This window comes from Amphiprion ocellaris, chromosome 8 (assembly GCF_022539595.1).
Source record: "Amphiprion ocellaris isolate individual 3 ecotype Okinawa chromosome 8, ASM2253959v1, whole genome shotgun sequence".
Lineage (NCBI taxonomy): Eukaryota > Metazoa > Chordata > Actinopteri > Pomacentridae > Amphiprion > Amphiprion ocellaris.
In genome coordinates, this window is record NC_072773.1 from 33,003,159 (window position 1) to 33,028,031 (window position 24,873).

General features: G+C 36.5%; 2 protein-coding genes across 3 annotated transcripts; one reads left to right on the forward strand and one right to left on the reverse strand.

Annotated features, from left to right (window-relative positions):
• Window positions 1-2,735: 2,735 nt before the first annotated feature.
• On the forward strand, window positions 2,736-10,646 carry LOC111570046 (emerin-like). The gene is made up of 7 exons (XM_023272577.3): window positions 2,736-2,941; window positions 3,087-3,182; window positions 5,347-5,372; window positions 7,259-7,284; window positions 7,390-7,443; window positions 7,537-7,599; window positions 9,343-10,646. The coding sequence occupies exons 1-7, from the start codon at window positions 2,863-2,865 to the stop codon at window positions 9,542-9,544; spliced, it is 546 nt and encodes a 181-aa protein (XP_023128345.1). The 5' UTR covers window positions 2,736-2,862; the 3' UTR covers window positions 9,545-10,646.
• A 194-nt stretch (window positions 10,647-10,840) lies between these two features.
• On the reverse strand, window positions 10,841-22,269 carry si:ch211-150o23.3 (uncharacterized). Of its 2 annotated transcripts, none has more exons than XM_023272575.3 (8): window positions 21,768-22,269; window positions 21,331-21,360; window positions 17,634-17,942; window positions 16,425-16,733; window positions 13,832-14,146; window positions 13,041-13,190; window positions 12,856-12,937; window positions 10,841-11,484 (listed from the first exon to the last, which is right to left on the reverse strand). In XM_023272575.3, exons 1-7 carry the CDS (start codon window positions 21,796-21,798, stop codon window positions 12,894-12,896), a joined length of 1,188 nt encoding a protein of 395 aa, XP_023128343.1. In that variant the 5' UTR covers window positions 21,799-22,269; the 3' UTR covers window positions 10,841-11,484; window positions 12,856-12,893. The 2 variants fall into 2 exon arrangements, with proteins under 2 accessions (XP_023128343.1, XP_023128342.1); XM_023272574.3 differs by having other exon boundaries at window positions 10,841-11,481; window positions 21,768-22,268.
• Window positions 22,270-24,873: the final 2,604 nt, after the last annotated feature.

Below are 24,873 nucleotides of genomic sequence, written 5' to 3' on the forward strand. Positions count from 1 at the left end.
GTTTTAGATTTATGCTGAATTAATAATAACCTTGATGCATATTGAATTTTACTGTTGTTCATGGTGGGAAGAAATACTATTTGCTGCCTACTTTAACTTCACTACAACCTCCACGGCAAATATTTACCAGTAAAAGATGCTATAAAAGGCAAATAGCTATTTCATATAACGCATGATAAATGGATCTGATTACAGTAAATAATTACAAATTCAACTATAAATGGTTAAAGTTAGGTCTGCTACATATTAATGCATCAGGTGCATTTTTTATTTTGTTCTACAGTGTTAGCTATTATTTTCTTTAGCATTTTGACCATAAATAAACCATACCTATAAAAGTTTGCAAATTAAGGATAGCAAACTCATTTAATGATTTCAGAGAATACCAGTTAAATCTAAAAATATTTAACAATTCAATTAATAACATACACTTAACATAATAATATAACATAATAACATACAGGGGCAATTCTGCATGATGTGCACTTTAATTCTCCTTACATTACTGTTTTAATGATGATGAAAAATATTTACAAAGCAGAATTATGACCATTTTTTAAAAAAATTTGAAAATGTTTTTCACCATTTTTTGCATTATTAATATTAGCAGTGACTTCAATGAATGCTATTCAAGTCTAAAAAAAACAAAAAAAAATTCAATTAATAACATACACTTTGAAAGGGGCAATTCTGCATAATGTGTTCTTTTATTGTGCTTAGAATACTATTTTGATGACAGAATGTTTACCTTTTATGGAATATATTTACATTGCAGAATTTTTATTTGTTTGTTTTTTATTATTTGGAAACGTTTTTCACCACTGTTAGCATTATCAATATTAGCAGTGACTTCAATAAATGAAAAATATAACAATTCAAACAATAACATGAAAATTCTGTATAATGTGAGCTTTAGTTGTACTTTTAATACTGTTTTGATGGCAGAACATTTCCTTGTAATGAAATATATTTACATTGAAAATTTTTATTTATTTTTTTTTTTTATTTGTTTGGATATGTTTTCCCCACTGTTAGCTGTGGAATAGTGAGAGTGCCAAATTACAAACAAAAGTGGAAATATAAAGACGAATAAATAAAATAAATATAAATAATGTTGATATATAAAGGAATATCAATCAAAAAATAATCCATAAAAAAAAGGCTAATCAAAGTAGAAATCTAAAGACAATTAATAAAATAGTGAAAAAAATAAGATGAAATGTGTTTGTAAATAAAATAAAAAATAAATAATGGGCAGTATAAAGTAATATTAATCAAAAAATAAATCAATAAAAGAAAAGGCATAATAAAGGTAGGAATACAAAAACAAATAAATAAAATAATAATAAAATAAGAAGAAGAAATGTGCTTTTATGGAGCAAAATTAATTTAATGTGATCAGTAAATTGTCATTGCTTTGAAGATGCACTTTATTGTTGCTTTACATTAGAGGCCACATTATAATGTTATAACATCACTTTAAAAGCAAAGGAAATATGTGCAGAAAAATGCATTTTGAAACATATTTTATTTATTTTTCTTCATATTCCTACGTTTATTATTGTTATGAATTCATTTTTGATCGATATTGCTTTATATTGCCACATTATTTATTTTTTATTTTATTTATATGCACATTCCTTCTTGTTTTATTTATTTGTCTTCATATTACTACTTTTATTGGCCTTTTCTTTTATGGATTCATTTTTTCATTAATATCTCTTTATGTAACAGCATTATTTATTTTATTTATAAGCATATTTATTTTTATTTTTTAAAATTGTTTTATGTATTTGTCTTTATATTTCTACCTTCATAAGCCTTTTCTTTTATGGATTCATTTTTGATTAATATTTCTTTATATAGCAACATTATTTATTTTATATTTTATTTGTAAGCACATTTCTTCTTATTTTTAAAAATAATTTTATTTATTTGTCTTTATATTTCTATCTTTATTAGTGTTTTCTTTTATGGATTAATTTTTTATTAATATTGCTTTATATTGCCGCATTATTTTTTATTTTATTTATGAGCACATTTCTTTATTTTTTAAATTTTATTTATTTGTCTTTCTACTTTTGTTATTCTTTTTTATGGATTCATTTTTTCACTAATATTTCTTTTAAAACAATATCTATTTTTTTTTATTTTATTAATAAGCACATTTCGTCTTATTTTTTAAAATTATTTTATTTATTTTTCTTTTTATATTTTTAACTTGATTAGCTGTTTCTTTTATGAATTCATTTTTGATTAATATTGCTTTATATTGTCACATTATTTATGTTTTAATTTATTTTTAAGCACATTCTTATTTTTTCTTAATTTATTTATTTGTCTTTGTATTTCTACTTTTATTGGCCTTTTCTTTTATGGATTTTTTTCATTAATTTTTCTTCTTCATTACTTATTTTTTACTTTATTTATTCGTCTTTACATTTCCACTTTTGTTGCTTATTCTTTTATAGATTTATTTTTGTAATTTCACTCACTACTCCGCAGTTTGCATTAATATTTGCATAGTTTTATCCATCGGAGTCAATGTTAGTGAAACTAACCGTCTGTTGGTGACGCTGCTCGGCTCTTGTAGAGAGATGCAGAATAAAAGAAAACATAAACGAAGAAGAATATTTGCGCTTGTTTTAATTACTTGGCTCGACAAACGAGGGCGGAGTTTAACAGCTATCAACCAAAATTTTCCTCCGCGCTGCCCTGTGTAATAAAACGAGCGCCCCGGGATTATCGGTGGGAGGAGTTGCGTCTGTTTCTGTTTTTGGGGCATAAAATTGAAGCTTAACCGAAACAAGAACGGACAAAATTAACTCGGAGCGGGAATTCAGGCGAACAAATCGAGTGAAAATGGCTTTAAGTAGCAAATCTGCGGACGAAATCAGCGAGCTGCTGGATGAATACGGGATAAAACACGGACCTGTGGTCGGTGAGTGACTGGACTGTAGACCGTTTTTGAATCGATGTTAGCTTAACTTCACACGGGCCTGAGTTAAAAACACAGAGTTTGAGCTGTAACGTTTAAAGTTAACGGTTTTCTGTCTCATTTTTATGTCTGTGACTTGTGATCTCAGACTCCACCAGAAATCTGTACGAGAAGAAACTGAAAGAAGCCATGGCCAAAGGAAAGAGAGCGAAACCAAGTGACAAAACCTACTACAGAGAAGAGGGTAACTTCACATTTAAGATCCTTTTAATCACTTTTTAATCACTGTGAACGTGTGTGCTGTACATCTGAATGAACGCCCTGCTCACGTTTCATCAATGGGTTCATCAGTCCATTAAAGTGACAGACGTCTAGGTGTGTAATCCACTTCCAAACATGCAGTTTTCTGTTAATCTCGAGGCAGTTTAAACTTTCTGTGTGAATGAACACTCCTGACATGCTTTACCAAAGCCCCTGTCAGACATGGAACATTGCTGGGTTCATTAATCCATTAAAGTGATGGTTTTAAAGTCATTAGCCTCTTCCAGACATGCACACCATGTTTTTATTTAAAGAAAGTTTAAAAAAAAAAAACTAATGGTTTTTATGTTCATTATGATCATGTCTTTACAAATTATATAATTATTTATTATGGAAACAATCATTTATTAATAAAAATGACTGGATATCACTAAAATGTCAACTAAATAACTGTCCAAATTTCATAACAACCACCTTCAAATTAGCTAACTATAATAAAATGATTTTATTCATAAATTGTTTTGTGTTCTTTTTATTAGGTTGAGATAATCATGACAGTTTACTATAACACCTTTATAAACAACTTTCAGGTTCAATTTTACTCAATTGTATATAAAATATTTAGAAGAATCTTTCTCTTCAAATGCTCCGTAATTATATATTGACACAGTAGCTTTATTAATTAGTTCTGATAATATATTATCCCTGACACAGGAAAAGCTTCTATCAGGACCTAAAAGCAGGTCAGACCGTGTGCTTTTCTTCCTCTCAGACAGGTGAGTCAGTTTATCAGCTGCAGTAAATCATTTCCCACATGATTGAATCCTGAGCTTTCAGTTTCACCGTTTCAGAAAACAGAACTGATCAGGTCAGTTTGCTATCAGTTTAGATTTAGCCTGTTATTGCGTCATACATCACACAGTGTATCATCTGGTCTTAGTTGAATGAAATATCGTGTGTACTGTGACTTTCTCCAGCACTGTGACGGGTTTATCTGAATGAAGCCATCTGGAACATTAACACAAAAGGGATTTATGTCTGGACAACACTATAATGGATTTATGAAGCCACAAATGTTCTGTATTTCATGTCTGAAAAGCGCTTAATGAATACAGTTACAGTTCATACACTATTATGCTTTGAACATGTTAAGGGAAATCATGTTTAGAAATCCACAAGTCTGCCAAATCTCTAATGATATAGAATTTCTACAATCTCATTTAGCAGATGCTTTTATCCAAAGCGACATGGATCTGAGGGTAGATACAACACAAGCTAGGAATTTCTTATTATTCAGGGTTAGCAGATGGAAGTGCATTAAAGCTCCCATATGTTAAAATCCTTTTTAATTGTGTTTTGTGGTTATAAACTTGTAAAAGTTGTTAGGACATGAAGATCACAGTCTCCTGATGCCTAAACTCAGCCAGTGTGTCCATCTGTCTGCTTCTCGTGTCCACATATATTACATTTTAATACGACATAATTCCCAAATGAAGCTGTTCTTATTTACGTAGGTTTTTTGTATGAAATGGTGACACAGTCCATTTAGACTACATGCTAACATGCCTTTTCAAAAGCAGAAAGAACTTAATTATGAAGCCGTTTTTACAATATTGTTACAGACAATAACATTTAAAAGGGTATATGTGTGGATAAAAAAAATAATGTAACTATTAAAAAAGAAATAATCCAATTTGTTTCTGTATTTCCTCACTCAAAGCCAGTTAACGTCATATCATACAGAAATACACAAATAAATGTAGAAAGACAATGTGCTAAAATCAAAGAAATGCAGAAATAAATTCAAGACATTGATTTTAACGTCATTTTTCATTACAAAAGAATTGATTATTAATGTATTGATTTATTTTGTTAATTTCTGTCCTGAAAACATCTGTGCTGCTGTTGTGTGTAAACTGACTAGAGAGGATGTTGATCAGGTGATTTACACTTAACTGTACTAATAAAGACAGTTAATTATTAATGACAGAAGTTAATAGTTTATTCATTAAAAGGGGGCAAATATACCTCAGTAGTAGTTACTGCACTTAGTCTGGCCACTTGAGTTTTGCAAATGTGCAGGGAATCATCTAATGGAAATGTGTGTTTGCCTTAACATTAAAACTGATGATTGTGTTTTCTTTCAGAGGTCACGTATGTTTACAGGACACCAGTAAGTATGTCTTTCTACACTCCCTTCAGGTGTGGCTCTGTTGTTTTGCGTTACCTGTCTTTGTCACCGGTGGATCCTCTCTGCGTGGTGAATTCTGCCGACACATAGATCTCCGTTTAGTCTCTCTTTACAGTAGACAAACACAAACACACACATACACAAACACACAAACACACACACACACACACACACACGTCCGTCTTACAAATTTGGGCTCCTCTATTTCTGAACGCATAACAAAAGGATGGAAAACATTTAGTGGACATATACCAGATGTACAGGGCAAGACGGAACACATACCTTTACTGTAGACAAAAAAAACTACACAAATCACAACTGCACAATCTCGCTTACCTCTCTTTCTGAACACATAACAAAAGGGGAGAGGTAAGGCAGGAAAAACTAATTTATAGGACGGCCAAAAGTGCGTGTAGGGGTACAGGAGCCCCCAGTAAAGGTTCTGTACAAGCACTGGGAGGCAGACCTGTGTAAATATAACAATACTGACCCTGTTAGCTCTTTAATCTGATGGTAGCGAAAGCGGAAAGAGACATTCAAAGTTTCGTTTTCACTCCTGAGAGGATGCACTTCGAGAAATGAAAGTAAATACTGGCAGTAAAATGCCCTTCCTTGTGTCAACTATCATGTTTTTTTACAGCAACAATATTGACAGTAGGAAAATTAACCGGTCAATCCAGACACATCATCTTCTTTTTCTTTTTGTAAGTTATTTTTTGGATCTTTTTCAGCTTTATTGATAGGACAGCAGTGAGAGAGAGACAAGAAAGTAGGGAGAAGAATGTGGGAAGTTGAGCTATCTGGGCGCCCTTCGCTACATCTATCTATACAGCAATGGTTGAGATAATAGGAGCACAGCACTGGAGTCTATGAGACAGTAATATTGTTTTTATAGACCATAAATCAGAAACAAAGCGGGTTATCACCTCTTGTTGTGAGGTATGTGTCCCATTTTTCCCAGAGTCTTAAACTCAAAGTCATGCGTTCCAAACACTGGATGTTTGCGATTATCGCTGCCCATTGGTCGACAGCAGGAGGTTCCCCACAGAGCCGTCGCCTCGTTATAGCCTTTTTACTCACTGCCATGAAGATTTTTAGGAGATGTCGGTCACCTTTAGGTAAGCTTGGGTCCATATCCCCCAAATAAAATGACATGCAAGTGAATTGAGTGTCGCACACGTCAACAATTTTAATCATGAAATGCTGTATTCAGTGTATATCACTGGTCAAGTGGCTTTTTCGTTCGCTGTTCGACAAGAAGTGCTACAGACCCTCGTATCGTCTATTTTGAGTCATTTTGTTACCTGATTTTTCACAAAAGAATGCCTTAGTAAGTTATTTTTATAGTAAAAGAGCTCACACAGTTGTCTTAACTTCTAAAATCTGAATAAGGAAGGCAACCCATGGATGAGTTTGAGAAAAAGTAAATTAACTGCAGCAATAGTTACAGCTACAGGGTATATATGTAACCGGTGCGTTGTGATCATCTAGCTGACACATAAATCTCTGTGGAGGCGATCTGTTTACTTTTATCCTGTCCTTCACATAAAAAACACACAAAATTGTTCATCTGACAAACTTGGGCTCCTCTCCTTCCAAACACACAACAAAAGGGCAGAGGTAAGGCAGGAAAAACAAATTTATAGGGCGCCTAAAAGGCACATAGGAGCCCCCAGCAAAGGTTCTGCACAACCACTGGGAGGCAGACCAAACTTTGTGTAAATAGAACAATGAAAGAACAATAAAATATATATGGTTATGGAATATTACTAATACCGTAATTCATATATATTTAGCCCACAACTGACCCTGCTACATGTAGATGTGCACTGTTATATTTCAGTACTTATCTCTGGTTGGTTTTGCAGGTCCGAAGTGAGGCCTCCGGAGACAGGTGAGCTTCCTCTACTTTAACGATCAAGTCCTCCTCTCTCTGTTTCACTTAATGAAAGAAGCTGAAACCAATCAGTGTGTTAGTAACTCCTGTTTGTCTGTCTAGTGGGACGTACATGAGGTCCAGACCAGAGTGGAGTGAGAGGGAATATGAACATGAGTGAGTTACTGTCGTACTACTGGCTGTTTTTGTTTTGTCAGAGTTAGCGAGGAGCTTTCAAAAGCATCACATCTGGACCTTTTCTCTGTACAGGACTTCCTACTCGGGCTACTCCAGATCCAGGCCGGAATACAGGGGAAGAGACTTCGTTGATGAGTAAGACTCTTTTTACAGTGTGGTGTGCTGGAATTAACTATTTAGGTCAAAATTTTGTCTCCGTCAGACAGGTAATGATGCAGATTTCAGTTTTAACCATCTGTGATTCTATATTGGAGAAGACTACATTATTTTACAGTTCAGGCTTTTGTTAAACCTCCGTCCATCACACAGATCCTTAGATCAGATTTTAACCTAAGTTGTAGGAATGCTCTATTTTGTGCCATTCTGAGCTTATTATTATTATTGGTTGATATAATGATTCATTTCTTCGGTTAATAATAATAATAACTTTATTTGTATAGCACCTTTCAGAAGAACATTCAGAAACTGCTTTGACAGGTAGAACATAAAAAATGACAAAAATGCACAGAATGTAAAGCTAATTAAAAGCTGGTTAAAAGGACATCACACAAGGGGGTTAAGAGAGAAGCTGAAGAGAAAATAAAAGAGAAGTAGATGAAGATCAGGAGGTTAGAAAGAGGGACTGCAAGCAGTTAAAATTTTTAAAGGGATGAAAAGGCAGAGAGTGACAAAAGAGAAATAAAAGAGAACTTCACTTGAAGGCAAGTCTACAAAAGTGGGTGTTAAGAAAGTGATTCAAAAAATAAGAAGGTAAGTACAGATTTGAGTCAGTATTTAGACCTAATGTTGGTTTATACTTCTTCCTCCTCACAATTTCAGAAGCAGTTGTGGTGCTTTCCACTGTACTACATTTATTTTTACAAGTTACTTCTCAGTATAAAACAAGTGTAAAAATTGAAGTACTCAACAGTACATAAAATTTAAAAATGCAAAAAATTAGTTTCACCATGACCACCTATAACATGCTGCATACACATCAGTTCCTCAGTAATTATAGTCCAGCTATATAACAGCAAAACTTGTAATACTTTGCATATCTATAAGTCAGCCTGAGGAGATAAGGATTGCAGAGTCATTAACTTCTTTTAAATCACTTCTTAAAACCCACTTTTACAGACTTGCTTTTATGTGAGGGTTACTTTTAGCTTTGTTAAGTTTTAGTGTTCTATTCTGTATTATGTCCTGTTTATTTTCTATGTTCTCTCTCGTTTTAATTAACTTTTCGCTGCCTGGTTCTTCAGTGTGATGTCGTCTCTAATTCTGTAATTCTCTAACTTTAACCCTCAATCTTATTCTTTAATTTTTAAACCGCATAGTTCCCTTGTTTGAGTGCTAATCTAGCTAATTATTCTTTTAATTTATTATCATTTTTACTATTTATTTCAATTGACTGATCTGCCCTGTCTCCTATATTGTGCTTGATTTTCTGTGTTGAATATTTTTTCTGTAAAGTTATTATTATTTAGCCTGTTTGTTAATAGAACTAACATACTGTCACATAAGTGGCATTTTACTTGTGATGTAGTGTTTTTATATTGCAGCTCCATTTAGTTCAGTATAAAATCAGAAGACTTCCCTAAAACACTTAGTCTATAAAACGACCAGAAGTGCAAGTTTTCTAGATCTTTAACAGCATAGAACCAGGTATTACATTTCGGATGATATAAAACAAAATCCTTACTGCTGAATTTTCACTCAGAATTGCGTGAACTGGAGTCATGATTTAATGCTAACAACAAACTTCAGCACCTCTTTGTTGCTTTAACCAAAATTACAGCATTTGCATCCAGCGGTTCAGACTCACGGCTCAGAATAGTCCCATTCGGTGACGCCAGTTTGTGAAGACTGTTGCATAATTCCTTGTCCTTTCTTTTCCAGACCGTACACGTACAGCTCGCCGTCCTCTTACAGAGACTCCTATTCGAGACCAACGCCCGTGAAATCGGCTCAAGAAGCTCCAAAGTCGTCTCGCCTCGTCCCGCTGTGGGTTCAGCTGGTGTTCTTCCTGGCGGTGGCTGTCTTCCTTTATGTAGTTTTTTCCAGTATGGAGACAAATGAATCTCTCATAGGGTTAGAATGAGTTGTTTTTAAATTCATGCTAAAAGCTGTTGTACTTTTGAGGAATGTATCTCGGTTATGGCCCTATATTTTACACATTGATGAAGGTGTGGTTCATGCATTCACAGCTGCAGCTTTTTCGCTTGCTTATACTTACATGTGCTTTTAGTCTGTAATTATGGGCTTCAGTCCATCACCACTTTATAAACACTAAATCCTTCTTACTCTCACCTGGATAGCAGCCGTCTGTCCGTCCAGATCATTTTGTTGAGGTTTACTCTAAATATTATACTGTAGTCGCACATATAAGATCCCCAGATATTAAACTAAGATGTCATATATTTCTAGACTTGATGTTAAACATATTAAGCGTCATAAACTATAAAAACATACGGTCCACTCTGGTGTAGTATTGTGAGCTTCAGCTGGTTCATTATCCGTCTGAATGGGAGAATTTGGGTGACACTTTTTACATTTTTTTTTTACCATGCGTACAGTTTGTGAAGAACAAATATCCACTAATTTCATATCAAAACTGGACAGCATAGAAATGTTTCTCGGACCATTATCCATAATTTCTCCATATTGTAACTGGCTTTTAGTTTTCATGGTACTGCAAATTCATTGAAATTTGAGTCCAAATAAGAAAAAAAAAACCAACAAACAAAAGCACCAGCATTTGTGTTTTCTAATCAATCTGTATCAAAAGGTCCGTTTAGCATTACAAAAATGTCTTCTTTTTTCCCAGTTATACTATGTTGTAATAATTGTATCCATAAGTCTGTTCCTCACTACATTTAGTATAAAGGTTTACCAAATTCTTTCCATAATCTTGGTTTACACCAGTGCTTCCATTCTTCTGTCATCAGATACTTCAGACCAGCTTCAAGTGCCTCAGTGTTTTTGTGTGAACAATTGGAATATAATTGTTATTGTTTGATCAATTTGATCAGAGCTTTCGTGTGAAAATGTTTTAAAAAGAGAAAAAAAACAAGTTATAATGCCACGCTTAAGTTTCAGTAAAATTAATTCACATTTTTGTACTGCATAATCCAACCTTTATATCCCACAGTGTAAGTTTTGTATTGCTGTTTCATAATTAAAAATATGAATGTATATGTAAACATTTGAGGTTTCAAGTAATTTATTCAGCAACAACAATATTTAAAAATGTAATAATTATGGGTATAAAAATAAATGAAGCACATTCTGTGTTGTTAAAAGCTTTTGTCCCGTTGTGTAGTCTGATCTGATGCTATAAAATCGGCTGCCAGTTCATGGGGTAGATTGTCAAAAAAAACTCATTGAACCCAGAGGCTCCAACAAGAGCAGCATTTTAATCAACTACAGCTTCTACTTACACACTTTAGTGCATTAATGGACATACTGTTAATGAAGTACGATGCATAGCAGTGTTCGACTGGAAATATAAAAATGTCCTCTAATCCTTTAAGGATGGTTGATCTGTGGGCGAGTATATAAGTAGCTAGTGGAGCTTGTTATTAGTGTTGCTTGTTAATAAATACAAAACAATGTTATTAAACTGCGTTTACACAGAGACCTGAGGAACCCATGTCACAGTTTCCCCATTAGAGCTTCCACTGGTCGCAGCAGTAGCCCGGTGTGAGTGACGTCTAGCTTTGACCATTGACCACCAGAAGCTAACGACAGCTTCTACCGTCTGTCAGTCTGTGGCTGTTTACGTCTCACCTCGATACAGGGCTAGTCAGCCGACGATGTCCACTGTTCTCCAGCAGGAACTAGCCTGAAGTTTGGTATGAAAGAATATTGCAATGCAGTCTTAGTCTGTGGTGGCGTCGACTCATCGAGGCTGTCCTGAAGCGGTTCCAGCGGCGAGGTGGACGATGAACCCGACCGTCTGGTTCTGTTACAGCTCCTGCCATCTGGATCCATGAAGGACACACACCAGACTGTCTGACTGTCCACTCACTTGTGATTCTGCTTAATAGGAAAACACAAAATAGCTCAATTTAGAACATGGATACACACAATTAGTTAAAGCTTTAACAGGCCCTCCTGTAGACTTTTTCTTGTTTTAGAACCAGTATCAAAGTGGATTTTATGAGCAGTTTACAAACAACCAGTAGGAGCTCCTATGAAAACATGATTTCTGAAATTTTTGCAAGTCTTTAAATATGAACATGCTACTTTCGCTATGCATTTCTTTTAAAGTTATTTTTCTGGCCTTTTGTTGGCTTTATTAAACAGATTAGTAGAGAGGCAGACAAGAAAATAGGGAGAAGAACGGGAGTAAGACGTACAGCAAAGGGCCGTGAGCTGGAATCAAACCCAGGCCACTGTGGGGGACTATAGCCCCCGTTTATGGGTCTCACACTCAACCTGTTGAGCTATCTGGGCATCCTTCGCTTGTCATGTCAACAGGTTTACCACAATATCCTATAAATAACTTTCAATTTCAGTTTTACTCAATTGTATATATAATATTTAAAAGAATCTTTGTGTAAAAATACCATGTGGTGTTTGGTTATAGGCAGTTATGTGTTAATTTTAGGCCTGAAAACAGCAAAAATGTCAGCTATGGTACGAAAAGTCCCGCAATTTTATATTGATCCAAGTGATGTACAGCACAGGGGGTCCTCGACTTATGTCAAAGTTCCATCCCTATGGTGTGATGCAAGTTGATTTTCGCTGTAAGTCAGAACTCTGGTGAAAATGTAAACAAAGCCGTTACGTGCATCACGATATCAATCAGTTTACATATTTGTACAGCTACAGTAACGAAAACAGTCATTAGCTCACACTGAAACACAAATTTGTAGGAAAATATCGCCGAAAATATAAACAAAGCTGTCTTATAGTGCCGCATGACTACTGTACATACAGTAATCATCAGCGCCGCTCGCCAACTAGTTCCACTAAACCAGTTCTGACGCAACAATGAAACGCTGTACATGAAACCGAGGAACAGCCCGTAATCAGTTCCGATGTAACTGCGAAACGACATAAGTCGAGGACGTTGTAAACCGAGGACCTCCTGTAAGTGGAAAAATAAAACACGTTCAGATCAGTCTTTACCCCCTTATAACAGGACACCACTAAATCCTCACTAGTGCAACCAACTGCTTTTAGAGGTCACTTAATTACTGTAGTCAGCTGGAGATCACCTGTGTCTAGTCAGATGATTATAGTGTAAATGCATGTTTGTCGACGGTGCAACTTTTAGAGAGTCTGTGTCACAGCAAAAGAAATGATGATTGAGCAGCATAAGTCAGGGATATTTTTTAAAATATTGTATCGCCATTAATTTATTGTTGCAAAACAACAAAACATGAAAACTACTGCGGCACTAACCTGCAATACTTCTATGTATGTGTTGCCTGCGTCCCCCATCATAGCTTGTTAATCGATAAGGCGACATAAGTGTTGTCCACACCTGTGAACAGAAGCACATTTATTACTGTAGGTACACACAGATAAAACTACAAAAGACATCTCTGTCTAAAGCTTAAAGGCTTCTGATGGAAACAGGAACTTACAGGTTCTGGTCTCTCGCTCCAGTTCAGAGGGTTTCTTCTCCTTGTTACACAGCACCTTGGCCACAACGATTATAATGACGACGGCTACAACAAACGTCAGGCCGGACACAAGCCAGCTGATCACCATCGGACTGAGTACTGGATCAGGGTCTGAGAGGGAAGAGGGATCTCTAAGTTTCCTTCAGGATGGGTTTCTGCTAAGTGGTTTTTAATTTGACATATACAATTCCAAACAAAAAAAAAATAAAAATCACAAAATGTTAGACCTTAACCCTCGTGTCGTCCTGTGTCTCAAAACTGACCCGTTTTAAAGTTTGAAAATGTGGAAAAAATATATATTTTCACAGTGAAACTTCTGATGTCCACATTTTCAACATTTTTGGGAAATCTTTGAACACTTTTTGGTAAAAATGTTTCTGAAGAACATTCACAAAAAAAAGTCAACTTTTTTGTGAATGTTTTTAAAGGAAAATATTAGAAGTTTTACTGATATATATGTAATCATTTTAGATATTTTTAGGATTTTTTTGGAAGATTTTTACTCCTTTTTGAATATATTTACAAGAATTTTCTTGCCAAATTTAGGGGATTTTGTTTAAATAAAATCTTTAAGGGAAACTTTTAAGGAATTATTGGAATTTTCTTCCTGAAGGCTTTGCAAATTTTTTGAAATTTGGGGAATTTTTTTGCAGAATTTTTGCATTTTTTCCGGATAATGAAACAATATTTTTGGTGCCTGTAAATGAGGACAACAGGAAGGTTAAACATTTAATTTTCTTTCCCAGTCTCACCTCTGATGGCTATAGGCAGGGGCTGGCTCTCTCTGGAGACGAAGGTGCGTCCGCCCAGCTGGACCCGGTACAGGCAGTAGTAGTAGCCCTCGTTGGAGCTCTGGGCGCTGGGGAAGGTGAAGGTGACAGACGGCGTCAGGGCGGGCAGAGACTGGCGCACGGTGCCGTTGGAGCGAATCAGACGCAGCTGGAAAGAACCTCCCGGATACTGCTGAGGGGTGGAGCAGGTGATGTTAAAACTGTGGCCTTTAATGACGGAACCAGCCGGGGCCTCAGTGGATGTGTTGTACCAGTGTTGGGGAGTTAAGAGCTCAACTGTCAAGCAGCCAGACAAGGAATGAAATGGGTTAGTCAAGGTTATACTTTAAAATGGAATAAAAAAAGAACTGAAGAAACACAGAAATAAAAATCTGGCCACCTTATTTTGTATACAGTGGTCCTTTGCGGTCTCACCGTATCGTCGATTTTTAAATTGCATTTGGTATCGCCAATTCTTCGTCATATCGCTTGATTTTACAGTATAAAGGTACTTTTATACATTTATTATTATGGCTAGCTACTGGAGAAAGGATATCTGCCTTTTATGCACCCAGCAACTGGCAGATGCTTTTATTTTGACACACACAGTTAGCACCACTATAGAAAATGTGACAGGAAGTCATCAAATACACACTGACAACATAACACATAACCAAACTAACTAGGCTGTCCTAAACCATAAAAACACAATAAAAGACAAACAGTAATAACACTGGAACATTAAGATAAACCACAATAATGACATTTAAACCCCCAACACCCTAAACTCCCATGGTGCATTGCAGCATGTTACGGCCTCTTTAAAATGAACAAGGCTCAAACAAAGAAAGAGACCGGCAACATATGAACTGGACGGACACAGCGGGTAAGGTGAGAAAGGGGAAAACCCAACTTTATTTACAAATAACTCAACTAGCCAAGGTAGGAATAATGGTGAAAGTAAAGGGGCAGTAGCTGCTGGCCAAAAGAAACAAAAGAGGGGTGGTGAACGTGGCTGACCCAGCAATGGGCTCTCGGACCAGTCACCACCCCATACTAAACTTCCTAACCACAAATAAGTACTACAAAAGAAAAACAGCAAAAGTAGGACGACAAGCAACCACAGCCAAACTAAAACAACAAAACCCAGCAATCTAAACATGCATGGGGAGGGAATGAACCAGGTACCTGAAAAGGAAGAACTCAATGTTAATCACAAAAGAAAAGTTTACAAACAAAACCCCTCATGCGTTTGTCCAGGGAGGATGTGTGGCTTTGTGGTGCTCAAATCTCTGCTCTGACTGCTGCTCTCTCCTGCCTCCCTCAATACCCTCCTCCTCCCTAAGTGCTAACAGCACTCAGGTGTGCTGCAGTTGCACAGGTAAAGGGAGGAGGGAGACCAGAGAGAGCAAGGAGAGAAGCAGCAGCCAGCCACACGTAACACAGCACAACACAGCAGTTCAGTCATAGTGACCAGCTCTGCGATCGCTACATTATTTTAATTATTTTTGCGGTAAAATAAGCATTTTCAAGCCTAAAAAAAATAAAACAATATAAAAAAAATATAAAAAAATAATAAGACATATTAAAAGAATATTTAATGGAAATAAAAAGCGTAGTGTACAGCGTTGGACGTCTGATCGCTGCACATAGTGTTAACAGTGTTGTGTGGTATGTGAGGAGGATTTATAAAGCCTTAAAATGTATATAAATAATAAAATAAATATGGATTTTCGTCTATCGCGGGAGGTCTGGAATGTAACCCCCATGATAGACGAGGGACCACTATACATCATTACTAAGGATCCACCAATTATCGAGGCAGATATTAAGCATTTTTCCCATTACTGGCATTGCTAGTTTTTATTAGGGGATTAAATTAAATTAAATTAAACTAAATTAAATGTGCTATTTTGGTTGTGATGTAGCCGTCTCTTTCTCTGCAGTCACTCTGTGGTCTCAAGCAACATGACAATGCATCAGCTCTATCTGACTGGCTAGACCTCACGAATAAATTGAAAGACAGGAACAGATGAGCAGCTCCGGCAAATTAACCGAACAGAGACGAGGCAGCAATACTGTATCTATTCATTTTCATTTTTCAATCGTGTATATATTGTACATATTATTGTTATTATTATCATTACTATACATATGTTTAGTGCTGCTGTGAAAGATGTTGCTGCTGTAACAATGGAAATTTCCACTGGCATGGGGAACAATAAAGGATTATCTTATCTTATCAATCTTTCTCAATTACCAATCATCTCTATCGGCTCTGAAAACAAAAAACAAAACACAATACATATCAGTCAATCTCTATTCATTACAAAACATTCAAAAATAAGATTTCACCCATTTGTATTAAAATTTCCTCCAATTATTAACTGGATTAGGTAGAACTGAGCAATCGTCTGCATTTCCACAGTCATCAGTCTGCTGTCAGGGAGGTTAGCGACGGATAAGGTGGGGCTCAAACACCGCATGCTAACATAGATAGCCTAATACAGGTTGCACAACAAAATAATGTGCATACAATGTGGCGGTGGAGTTAATGTGAGGTAAACAAACTCACCCACAGTGATGTTGATGGAGTTGCTGGGCGGAGAGCTGAGCAGCTGAGACGGAAAGCCGCCCTTGATCCTGTAGCGACAGCTGTAGCTGCCCTGGTGGAAAGTCTCGATGTCGGACAGCGTGAGCTCCACTCTGGTCTGGGCCTGGTCCGCCCGCTGTGTGACCAGCGGTGTGGACACTCCGTGCTTGTACAGGTGGAAGTCGCTGAGGTGGTGGCCCAGCAGAGCGCTGCAGCCGAAGCGAACAGCCTCCCCGGGAGAGAACACAGTGTGAGGTGACAGCAGGGTGAGGGTGGGTGTTAGGAGAGTACCTGAAGGTAAAGACAGGGCAATTAAAAAACGTGGATGATCCATCAAATGTACTCTTCTTGATATCACTCTGACATGCAACCTGTACCGTGTATCTGACACATGCACCATTACTGGATAATAAACTTACTTTTCTAAAGGAGTAATGGATTAAAAAAAAGGCATAACTATTACATATCCTACTACTGGTGGCAAAGAAAATGATAACTGTGTCTTGGTTCAGCCTCCACCAATGGAGAGAGAGATTAAAGAAAGTGTATTCAATGAAAGAAATAACAGCAAAACTCCATTTGAAATTAGGTTCCTTTATGAATTTATGGGCTCCTGCTACTTTATTTTACTTTAATTTGATTATACATATTTGACAGGCTGGGGGAGATGTTTTTGGAGATGTAATGATATTTGTGTCTGGATTGTGTATTTTTACGTTTCATAACCCCTTGCTGCTCTTTAATATAATTTATCTTTAAACTTAATTTGAAATTCTCCTCCTTTATGTGGGTTTAGATGACGCCACGAGTTAGTTGTGTTGCGGAATTGTACATTACATGTTTATCATGTGCATGTTTTCATTTGTCCATTTTTGAGCTGCATATAAATATGTATAAAAACATGTAGTTTAGATAAAAATTTGGTTAAAAAAATAAATGTACTTTTCTCAGTTTCCCAGATAATGTGTGCATTCAGATCTTCTTGTCCAAGTTGTAAAACTTCCTGATTTCCTGTTTTTTTTTTTTTTGTTTTTTTTTTTATAAGTGTCAATTAAAATGGAGCAAACATCTCCTCCAGCTTCCACGTCTTCTACATCCTGAGGGATTCTCGTTTGTTTAATTTGTTATTTAAAATATCTGGTACTGCTCCTTGAGGAGACTAAATGCTTTACCAGAGTGGAGGAGTCTCACCTGAGCATTTCACGCCTGCATCATCCTCGTGGGTGCAGTAGGAGTTTGTCTGGAGGACGACGGCGCATCGGGTCAAACTGGACTCGTGTCCGGAGCACTGGACGTGACGCAGCCAGATCTCCCCTTTGCCTGGGCCGAAAGCTGCGCCGTGAAGGGCAGATTCAGCTAAACCGCAGCCCAGCTCCAGGCACACCACGTCGGCCTCCCGGAGGTCCCAGGCTTGGTCGCAGACAGTCCCCCACTGGTCGTGGCGGAGAACCTCCACTCTGCCCGAACACTTGTTATCCCCATCTGCTAGTCTGACCGCCCCTGTGGATCAGAGGAAATGTACTCAGAGACACTGGCGTAGATTTAAGAGGGAGTAGTTTAGAAAAGAAACACTATACCATTACTTTCACAGTTTCTCGAGCATTGGGTGTTTTTTCAATCCCAAAATATGAATCACAAGCTCATATGAACACTGAATCTTCTGTGGCAAACATAATTATCACAGACAATGTTGTAATCTGTGACTGATGCGTTTTGACTCAGCAGATACCAAACTAGGAAAGATGATCTACAGGAAAACATCTGGAATATTTTGAATTATTACCTAGTGCCTGTATTTTGAAGTTTTCTTTTAAATAAATAAAGACATTCCCATCCTAAATGGATGTAGTAAAGGCACAATTTGGTGCATAAAATTTTACAGGAATGCAGGAAATAAAGTGTTTGATGTTTATGGGGAAGGAAGTCCCGACTGCATGATTAATGTACCTCCCCTCCAATATTTAAACAAATCCTACACCCATGCTTAGACACACAAAGCACAGAAAAGACTGTGGATGCATTCCGTGTATAACGACGCGCTGTGAGGGCCGGGCATCTAAAGCTCTAGACCTAGATGTATTATGAAAAGCCCTAGATCTAATCCTCCTTGCTTTTCTTGAACAAAAGCAAAATTTAAATGAAAAAAACAGCTCTGGGTTCAGTCGTGTCATTCCAATCCCACGGTAAAGCCCTCAAGATTATTATGACGCTGTTGATCAAAAATGTTGGGATGTTATTTTACTGTTCGGAAGCATCCGATGTGTTACTAAAGTCAAAATATTTCCATGTATTCATGCATTTACATGCCATGTGCAGTGCTTTATTATTACAGAGATCTCACTGCAGGACATCTGCATCAGTGATGAATATTGCGTGTTTAGATGCTTCTTAAAACTATCTATCTAACATGCTCTTTCTGATCAAACTGTGGCAACAGGTAGCCTGGTATAAATAAAAACAACTTTTAGTGTTTTATTATATGTTGTTGTAGGTAGATAATCTATCATCACCATGTGGACAGAATGTTCAGTATTTTTAGCAGCAGATTAGGTCTGATTATTATTAGTTCTATGGGGTTTTGTGTTATGCAACTTTATGGGTTAACTTTTTACTCTCAGAACCACCTCCATCTCTTCTTCTGGACTATTTAAAGGGTTGGTCACCCACATTACTATTACATTTATGAAAACAAGGACTTTCAAGGCAAATCTTTACATATGTAGATATGTAAACCTCACTGTGCACTCCCTCAGATGTAAAACAGGAACAATTCATTCTGAATCCCAACCCTGAACCACTGTATAGCACATGTTTCTCTCCATATATCACACATCAAGTATATAAGTCATTAATAACTGTATTAATAACTTGAACTAAACTTTGGGTAGCTGGAATTTTGCACTAAATACTTTAAACATTGTCCTTTTACTTATTTTTTACACACAGCAGGGCTCCAGACTGCGACCAAAATGGTTGCATTTGCGACCTTTTTTTAGAGTGTCCGAACAAATGGTGTAGTTGATGTGTGTTAAAAACATAAAGTGATTGTTATGGAAATTCTGCAATGTCGAGAGAAGAGTGAGGAGGCAGATTCAGAGACTCAGATGGCTTAGGCTGAGGTTTACTGACGTCAGGAGAAATGACGCAACAAAGCAACACGTTCATGTGAGCATTGAAAGCATCAATTCTGAGGATTCTCTTCGACTGTGGGGATATAAGGAGTTGGGAGGAATGCCATATTTAGAGTACAGCTCAGTATGGAAACAATTTGTCTGCTCATGAACGTCAACTAGACAATGTCTAATCATAACCAAGTCATGTTTTTAGTACAGCATTTGTCTTCACAGCATCTGCTTTTCTCAGGGCCATACTAAGGACACACAGTGCATAAACATGTTCACAGCCTCAGTTTGGGAGAAGCAAATAGGAACAAGAGTCAAAAGTGATAACCTGTAAAATAATATGAGGTGATCTATAGGACCTACAACTTGATTTAAGGTGACTGCAGTTGACAAATGTCTTCAACTAAGGAGAAGAGTAATTTTTCCTTCACAGTGATCTGTAGCTGATTATTTAAAAAGAAAATGAGGAAAGAGGTAGACAGAGAGTATTCTAACTCAGACACCTGGTGATCAAAGGACGCTGAACCGGTGAAAGAAAAAAAGCAGTTCACTCACGTAAAATGGCAGAAGAAGGGCCGCAAAATTAACTGAACATTAATCACAATAATGACTTTAGCTTTGCACCGTTACATGAACACCATCTACTCTTTATTTACGCAGAAAAATGCGGTATTCTCATAAAAAGAGCACTTACACGTGCTATTTTTCCGCTCATAGAAAAGAACGCATATAGAAAAATATTACTTGGTTTCATCTGGGACAAATCTAACGTTAGATCGCTCTAGCTTACTCTTTTCAAGGTCCTTTTTGGTCACACACCTGTCTGAGCTCACAGCAGCAGCTACCTGTAATGTGGGGCCTTTAGGAAACATCAGTGAGTGTGGGGTCTATTCATAAGATGTTTAGCAAGTGATGAGTTTTGCCTGTGACAATACAGCAGTTTAAAGTTCTGTAATATCTCGATATTTGTACAAAATAAATCGCACAGGTGAAGGACTTTGGAGGGTTGAAAAGTAATTCAAGGTGCAGTTTTATGGATAATCTGATAATGAAAGTCTGTCTGAGGTATAGCAACTTACACGGCTTGAGGTGATCGTTTTAAATGTTCTCATTACCCAAAATACATCTGTCATCGCTCTGAAACTAAACAGAAAAGGCAACTATCTCTCATCAAGCAGCTTCTCCTTCACTTCAGGTACAAACCAACTCAAAATACAGCCACAAAGGGGACAAAACTGATGCTTTTTGGCATTAAATAACTATTTCCTTATATAAATAGAAAGCTGGTCGCATCGGTGCTACCAGTGACAGTTAGACTGGAGCCTTGCACATCTAATTGTCTTTCTGTAGCTTGTTGCCGTTGTTTAAAGGCAGGTGTGTTTGATTTTGTATAAATACTTTGAGAGAAAAGCCTTAGTTAAATTCCTTGTAGGTGATCCCATATTTGGTAAATGAAGCTGATTTTGATTCTGCGTTATTAAGGTGGACTAAACATACTTTGCCAAGGACAGTGTGTCACATTTTAGATTCATTTTACTCTGAAATAACTTGAAAAGTGTGTACTGTAGAATGTCATGCTCAGACTCACAAAGACACGACTAAGTCAGATCTTTTTACAATTAAACAAAAGACCATTGAGTTTTTCTTGTGTCCAAGCTTCACACAGTACAGTGATTATCAGATAAAAATCTTAACATTGAGGGATGATCCGCCAATGTGTCATAATCCCAATAACACCTCTGGTTTTATGTCAATCCCAGGCTTACCTAAGGCAGTGACTCCATCCCACAGAGCCCCTGGAAGACAGAAAGGAAATTGTGATCAGGCAACTATAGATTTAAATCCGTTTAAAATGCCAGCAGTAGCAGCTCATTAGCTCCACAATGAGCAGACTTCTTTATGAGGTTGTTTACTTGTGAATGAAACTTCCTTTGAAGCATTTAATAAGCGTGTTCATCCCACTTAGTTACTGTCATGGTTTGGACTCACTATTAAATCAGTTAATTTAATAGCAGCCTCCAAAATTAACGCAAATTTATATTCCCACGACCTCAAAGCCTGTAAAATACACGTTAAAGATGTTTCAGTGACCGCTACAGTTGTGCTAACTTAAACTAAGGCGACTGCTGCTTATTCCATTGCATAACTAAGCTACCTAGCCGCTCCGCAGCTAGCTAGGTTAAGCTAAGGCTAATTAGCTTACCTGTCAGGAGGATCTGGAGGATTCTCAGCATCGTTCCCCGCGTCCTTCCATCACACGACCGAAGGGAGCCCGTGGTCGTGGCGGTGGTGGAGACTCTCGCAGCCGCTTAAAGACATTAGCTGCTAGCTTGTGTGCTAATAAAAAACTAAATAAATAAATAAAAGAGTCGGCTAGCCGACGCTAACAACAACAACAACACGGCGGCAGGACGAGCTAACGGCTAAAGCAGCGGTGAGCAGCGGACGGTCAGGGTGCGGCTGGAAGGCATCGTCCGGGACGGAGCGCTGCCGATAGACGGTTGGTTCCCGGTGGAGAGAAGCTGCTTCACGATGTATCCCGGGCGGCTGTCACGGTAACACGGTGTCCACGAGGTTGTCGGGATGGCTGCATGCCGTCAGTGGCTTCAGTCCGGTGCCGAGCCCTTCTCCCTTGCGGCAGACAGAGGTCACCAGAAGCCGCAGCGCCGCATTTAAACCCATTAGCTGCCGCTTTACGGAGGATCACAGCTGGGACAGGGGCGTAGCTCCACAGCCCGGGGCCCCCAGAGTCACCATGCATGAGACTAACCCTGTAAAACCCACTGTTGCAAAAATACAACATCAGTTTTATTTCTTTTTATTATTATTAGTTTATATTATCTATATCTAAATAAATCTATATCACTATATCTCTATATTATTTTAGCAATTTTTTTTATATTTGAGTTTTACAGATTATATATATAGAATATTTATTATTTTTTGTTTAGCTCTATTAGTTTTTATTATTGATATCTAATTAAATACATATTATTTTTACTATTTTTTTCTATATTTGGTTTTACAGATTATATGACTATATGCATATATATTTTTTAAATTATTAGTTTTTATTATTTGCATTATTTTTGCAAATTTTTTTTTTATATATATATATATATATATATATGACTTTTTAAAAAATATTTTCAAATTATTAGTTTTTTATATCTAAATAAATATTGTTTTTGCTATTTTTTTCTATATTTGGTTTTACAGATTTTATATATATATATATATAAACTTAATAATTTTATTATATATAAATATATGCTATTTTTCCTCATTTTTTTGATATTTGGGTTTTACAGGGTGAAACGTCTAAAGAAATACAACTCACATCTCTGAACCATATGTGTTTTGTATTATTAAACAATGTAAAATATAGTTTTTGTTTGCACAATGACCTTGATGGCCACTACATTTATAAGATATGGAGAAAAGAACTAATTTATCCCCAAGGAAATGCTTTTTGCCAGATATTTCTCTGAATAAACAATAACAGTTATTATTAATATTGTCTTAAAAATATGAATAATTTAAAAATATATCTATCTATTAATTTGTCATCCCCATCATGCACTAAAACCTTAGAAAATAATATGACTAAACTAAATAAAAATAACATTAAAGCTCTGTGGACACTAACACCTATGAAAATAATATTCTTATTGGGTTTTTTGGGGTTTTTTTTTTGTTTGTTTATTTGCTGTTGTTGTTTTTACAAAAGTAAGAATATTTTTCAAAATATGTCTGGCTCTATTAATTCGTCATTCTGATCATTTTGAAAATAACATGACTAAATAACAAAAGAAAAATGACATTAAAGCTTTGTGGGCACTAAAGCCTTAGAAAATAATATTTTTATTGTTTGTTTATTTTTATTTTTATTTTTATTTTTTAAGTAAGAATAATTTTAAAAATGTCTCTGGATCTAGTAATTTGTCATTCTGATCACACACTAAAGCCTTTGAAAATAACATGACTAACAAACAAAACAGAAATGATATTAAAGTATAAACTAAATAATTAACAATTACATTACACAAGAAATACAGCCCCTAGTAAAACAACCCGGTATGCAGTATGCTGGAAATGACAATAGGCAGAAATCACAGGAACAACTTATCTACGGCACATCGAGTCAACAAGATTGATGCTGCTTGTGGATTGTTGTCCTACTTTTCCTAGAGGACTCCATAAAGTTGTGGGACATTTTGGGAACCAGGATCATGTTTCCAGGCATCCAGAGCATCATGTGGCTGATTGTCGGTCATATCATGTCTGGAATAATCGCTTAGACAACAAATGGTGAAGTTGTGGACATTAAAGAGTTCGACTATGACCCTAACGGACACACCAGCATCCATCATGTCATCAGTTTGTTCTCATCTTTCTCTTGTCACCTGCGACCTTGTGTCATTTGAATAAAGCTGCATTTTAAAGTGGACATTTATAGTCACTGGTCAAAGGAGTCACGCGATCTGAGCATCGTCCTTTAAAGCCTCAACTGACCAGAGTGTGCATTAACTCAGCGGTTGAGAATCTGTCACCAGCTGAACAGCTCAAAAACTTTTTGTGCACAGTTTGGTGCAATGAAACATTTTCTAACCAGAACAACAAAAATGTACTTTTATCCTGCCTCCCCTGCAGATTACATCCACACAACACATCTGTTACTGTGGACACTGTGGCTTTGTGATTCCTGGGTGGCCAAGATCAGAGCCCTGAATGTTTTGTTAATAACCTTGCATTTAAGGGATCATTAGGGCCTGAGCACTGACAGTAGGTAGGGCCCTACTGCAATGCAAGGAATTATTTTTCACCCACAAGAAGCACATTTTTGAGGCAAGCTCAAAAAATTGCACACATCAGAACTGGCAAGATATTTGCTGCAGTGAAATTATTGTGTGCATGGATGTATTATAGAACTTGGCTTCTTTATTAGTAAAGTTAATAGTAACAGCCAAGTAGTCAGGATAACACATTTATCCTTTTATTCTAAGTTGCTCTAGTTAGTTATTATTAGGCTAAACAGAGATAGAATTTTCAATGTTTATTTTCTTGTTTTTTGTTTGTCAGCAACATAAACAGGAGAATTATCTAATTATTATTAGTAGTTATTTGTTTGTGATATTGTCTTATGGGACTTTATGGGAACATTTTTTTCTGCATCTTTTGTCCTGATAGTGGAATCCATCTTGCTCTATGGATCTGATTCCTGGTCACTATCAAAGACTCTCTCAAAAAGAATTGATGGGACTGATACCAGAATGCTACTGATGGTACAAAACATCTCCTGGAAATCA

Excerpts from the sequence above, each read along its gene's own strand:
- LOC111570046 (XM_023272577.3), top strand. The coding sequence starts at position 2,863 with ATGGCTTTAAGTAGCAAATCTGCGGACGAAATCAGCGAGCTGCTGGAT. Across the intron at positions 7,285-7,389 it reads AGTGAGGCCTCCGGAGACAG|TGGGACGTACATGAGGTCCA; the intron begins GTGAGCTTCCTC and ends TTGTCTGTCTAG. Across the intron at positions 7,600-9,342 it reads GGAAGAGACTTCGTTGATGA|ACCGTACACGTACAGCTCGC; the intron begins GTAAGACTCTTT and ends TTTCTTTTCCAG.
- si:ch211-150o23.3 (XM_023272575.3), bottom strand. The coding sequence starts at position 21,798 with ATGCTGAGAATCCTCCAGATCCTCCTGACAG. Across the intron at positions 17,943-21,330 it reads GGATGGAGTCACTGCCTTAG|GGGCGGTCAGACTAGCAGAT; the intron begins GTAAGCCTGGGA and ends TCTGATCCACAG. Across the intron at positions 16,734-17,633 it reads TGCAGGCGTGAAATGCTCAG|GTACTCTCCTAACACCCACC; the intron begins GTGAGACTCCTC and ends CTTTACCTTCAG.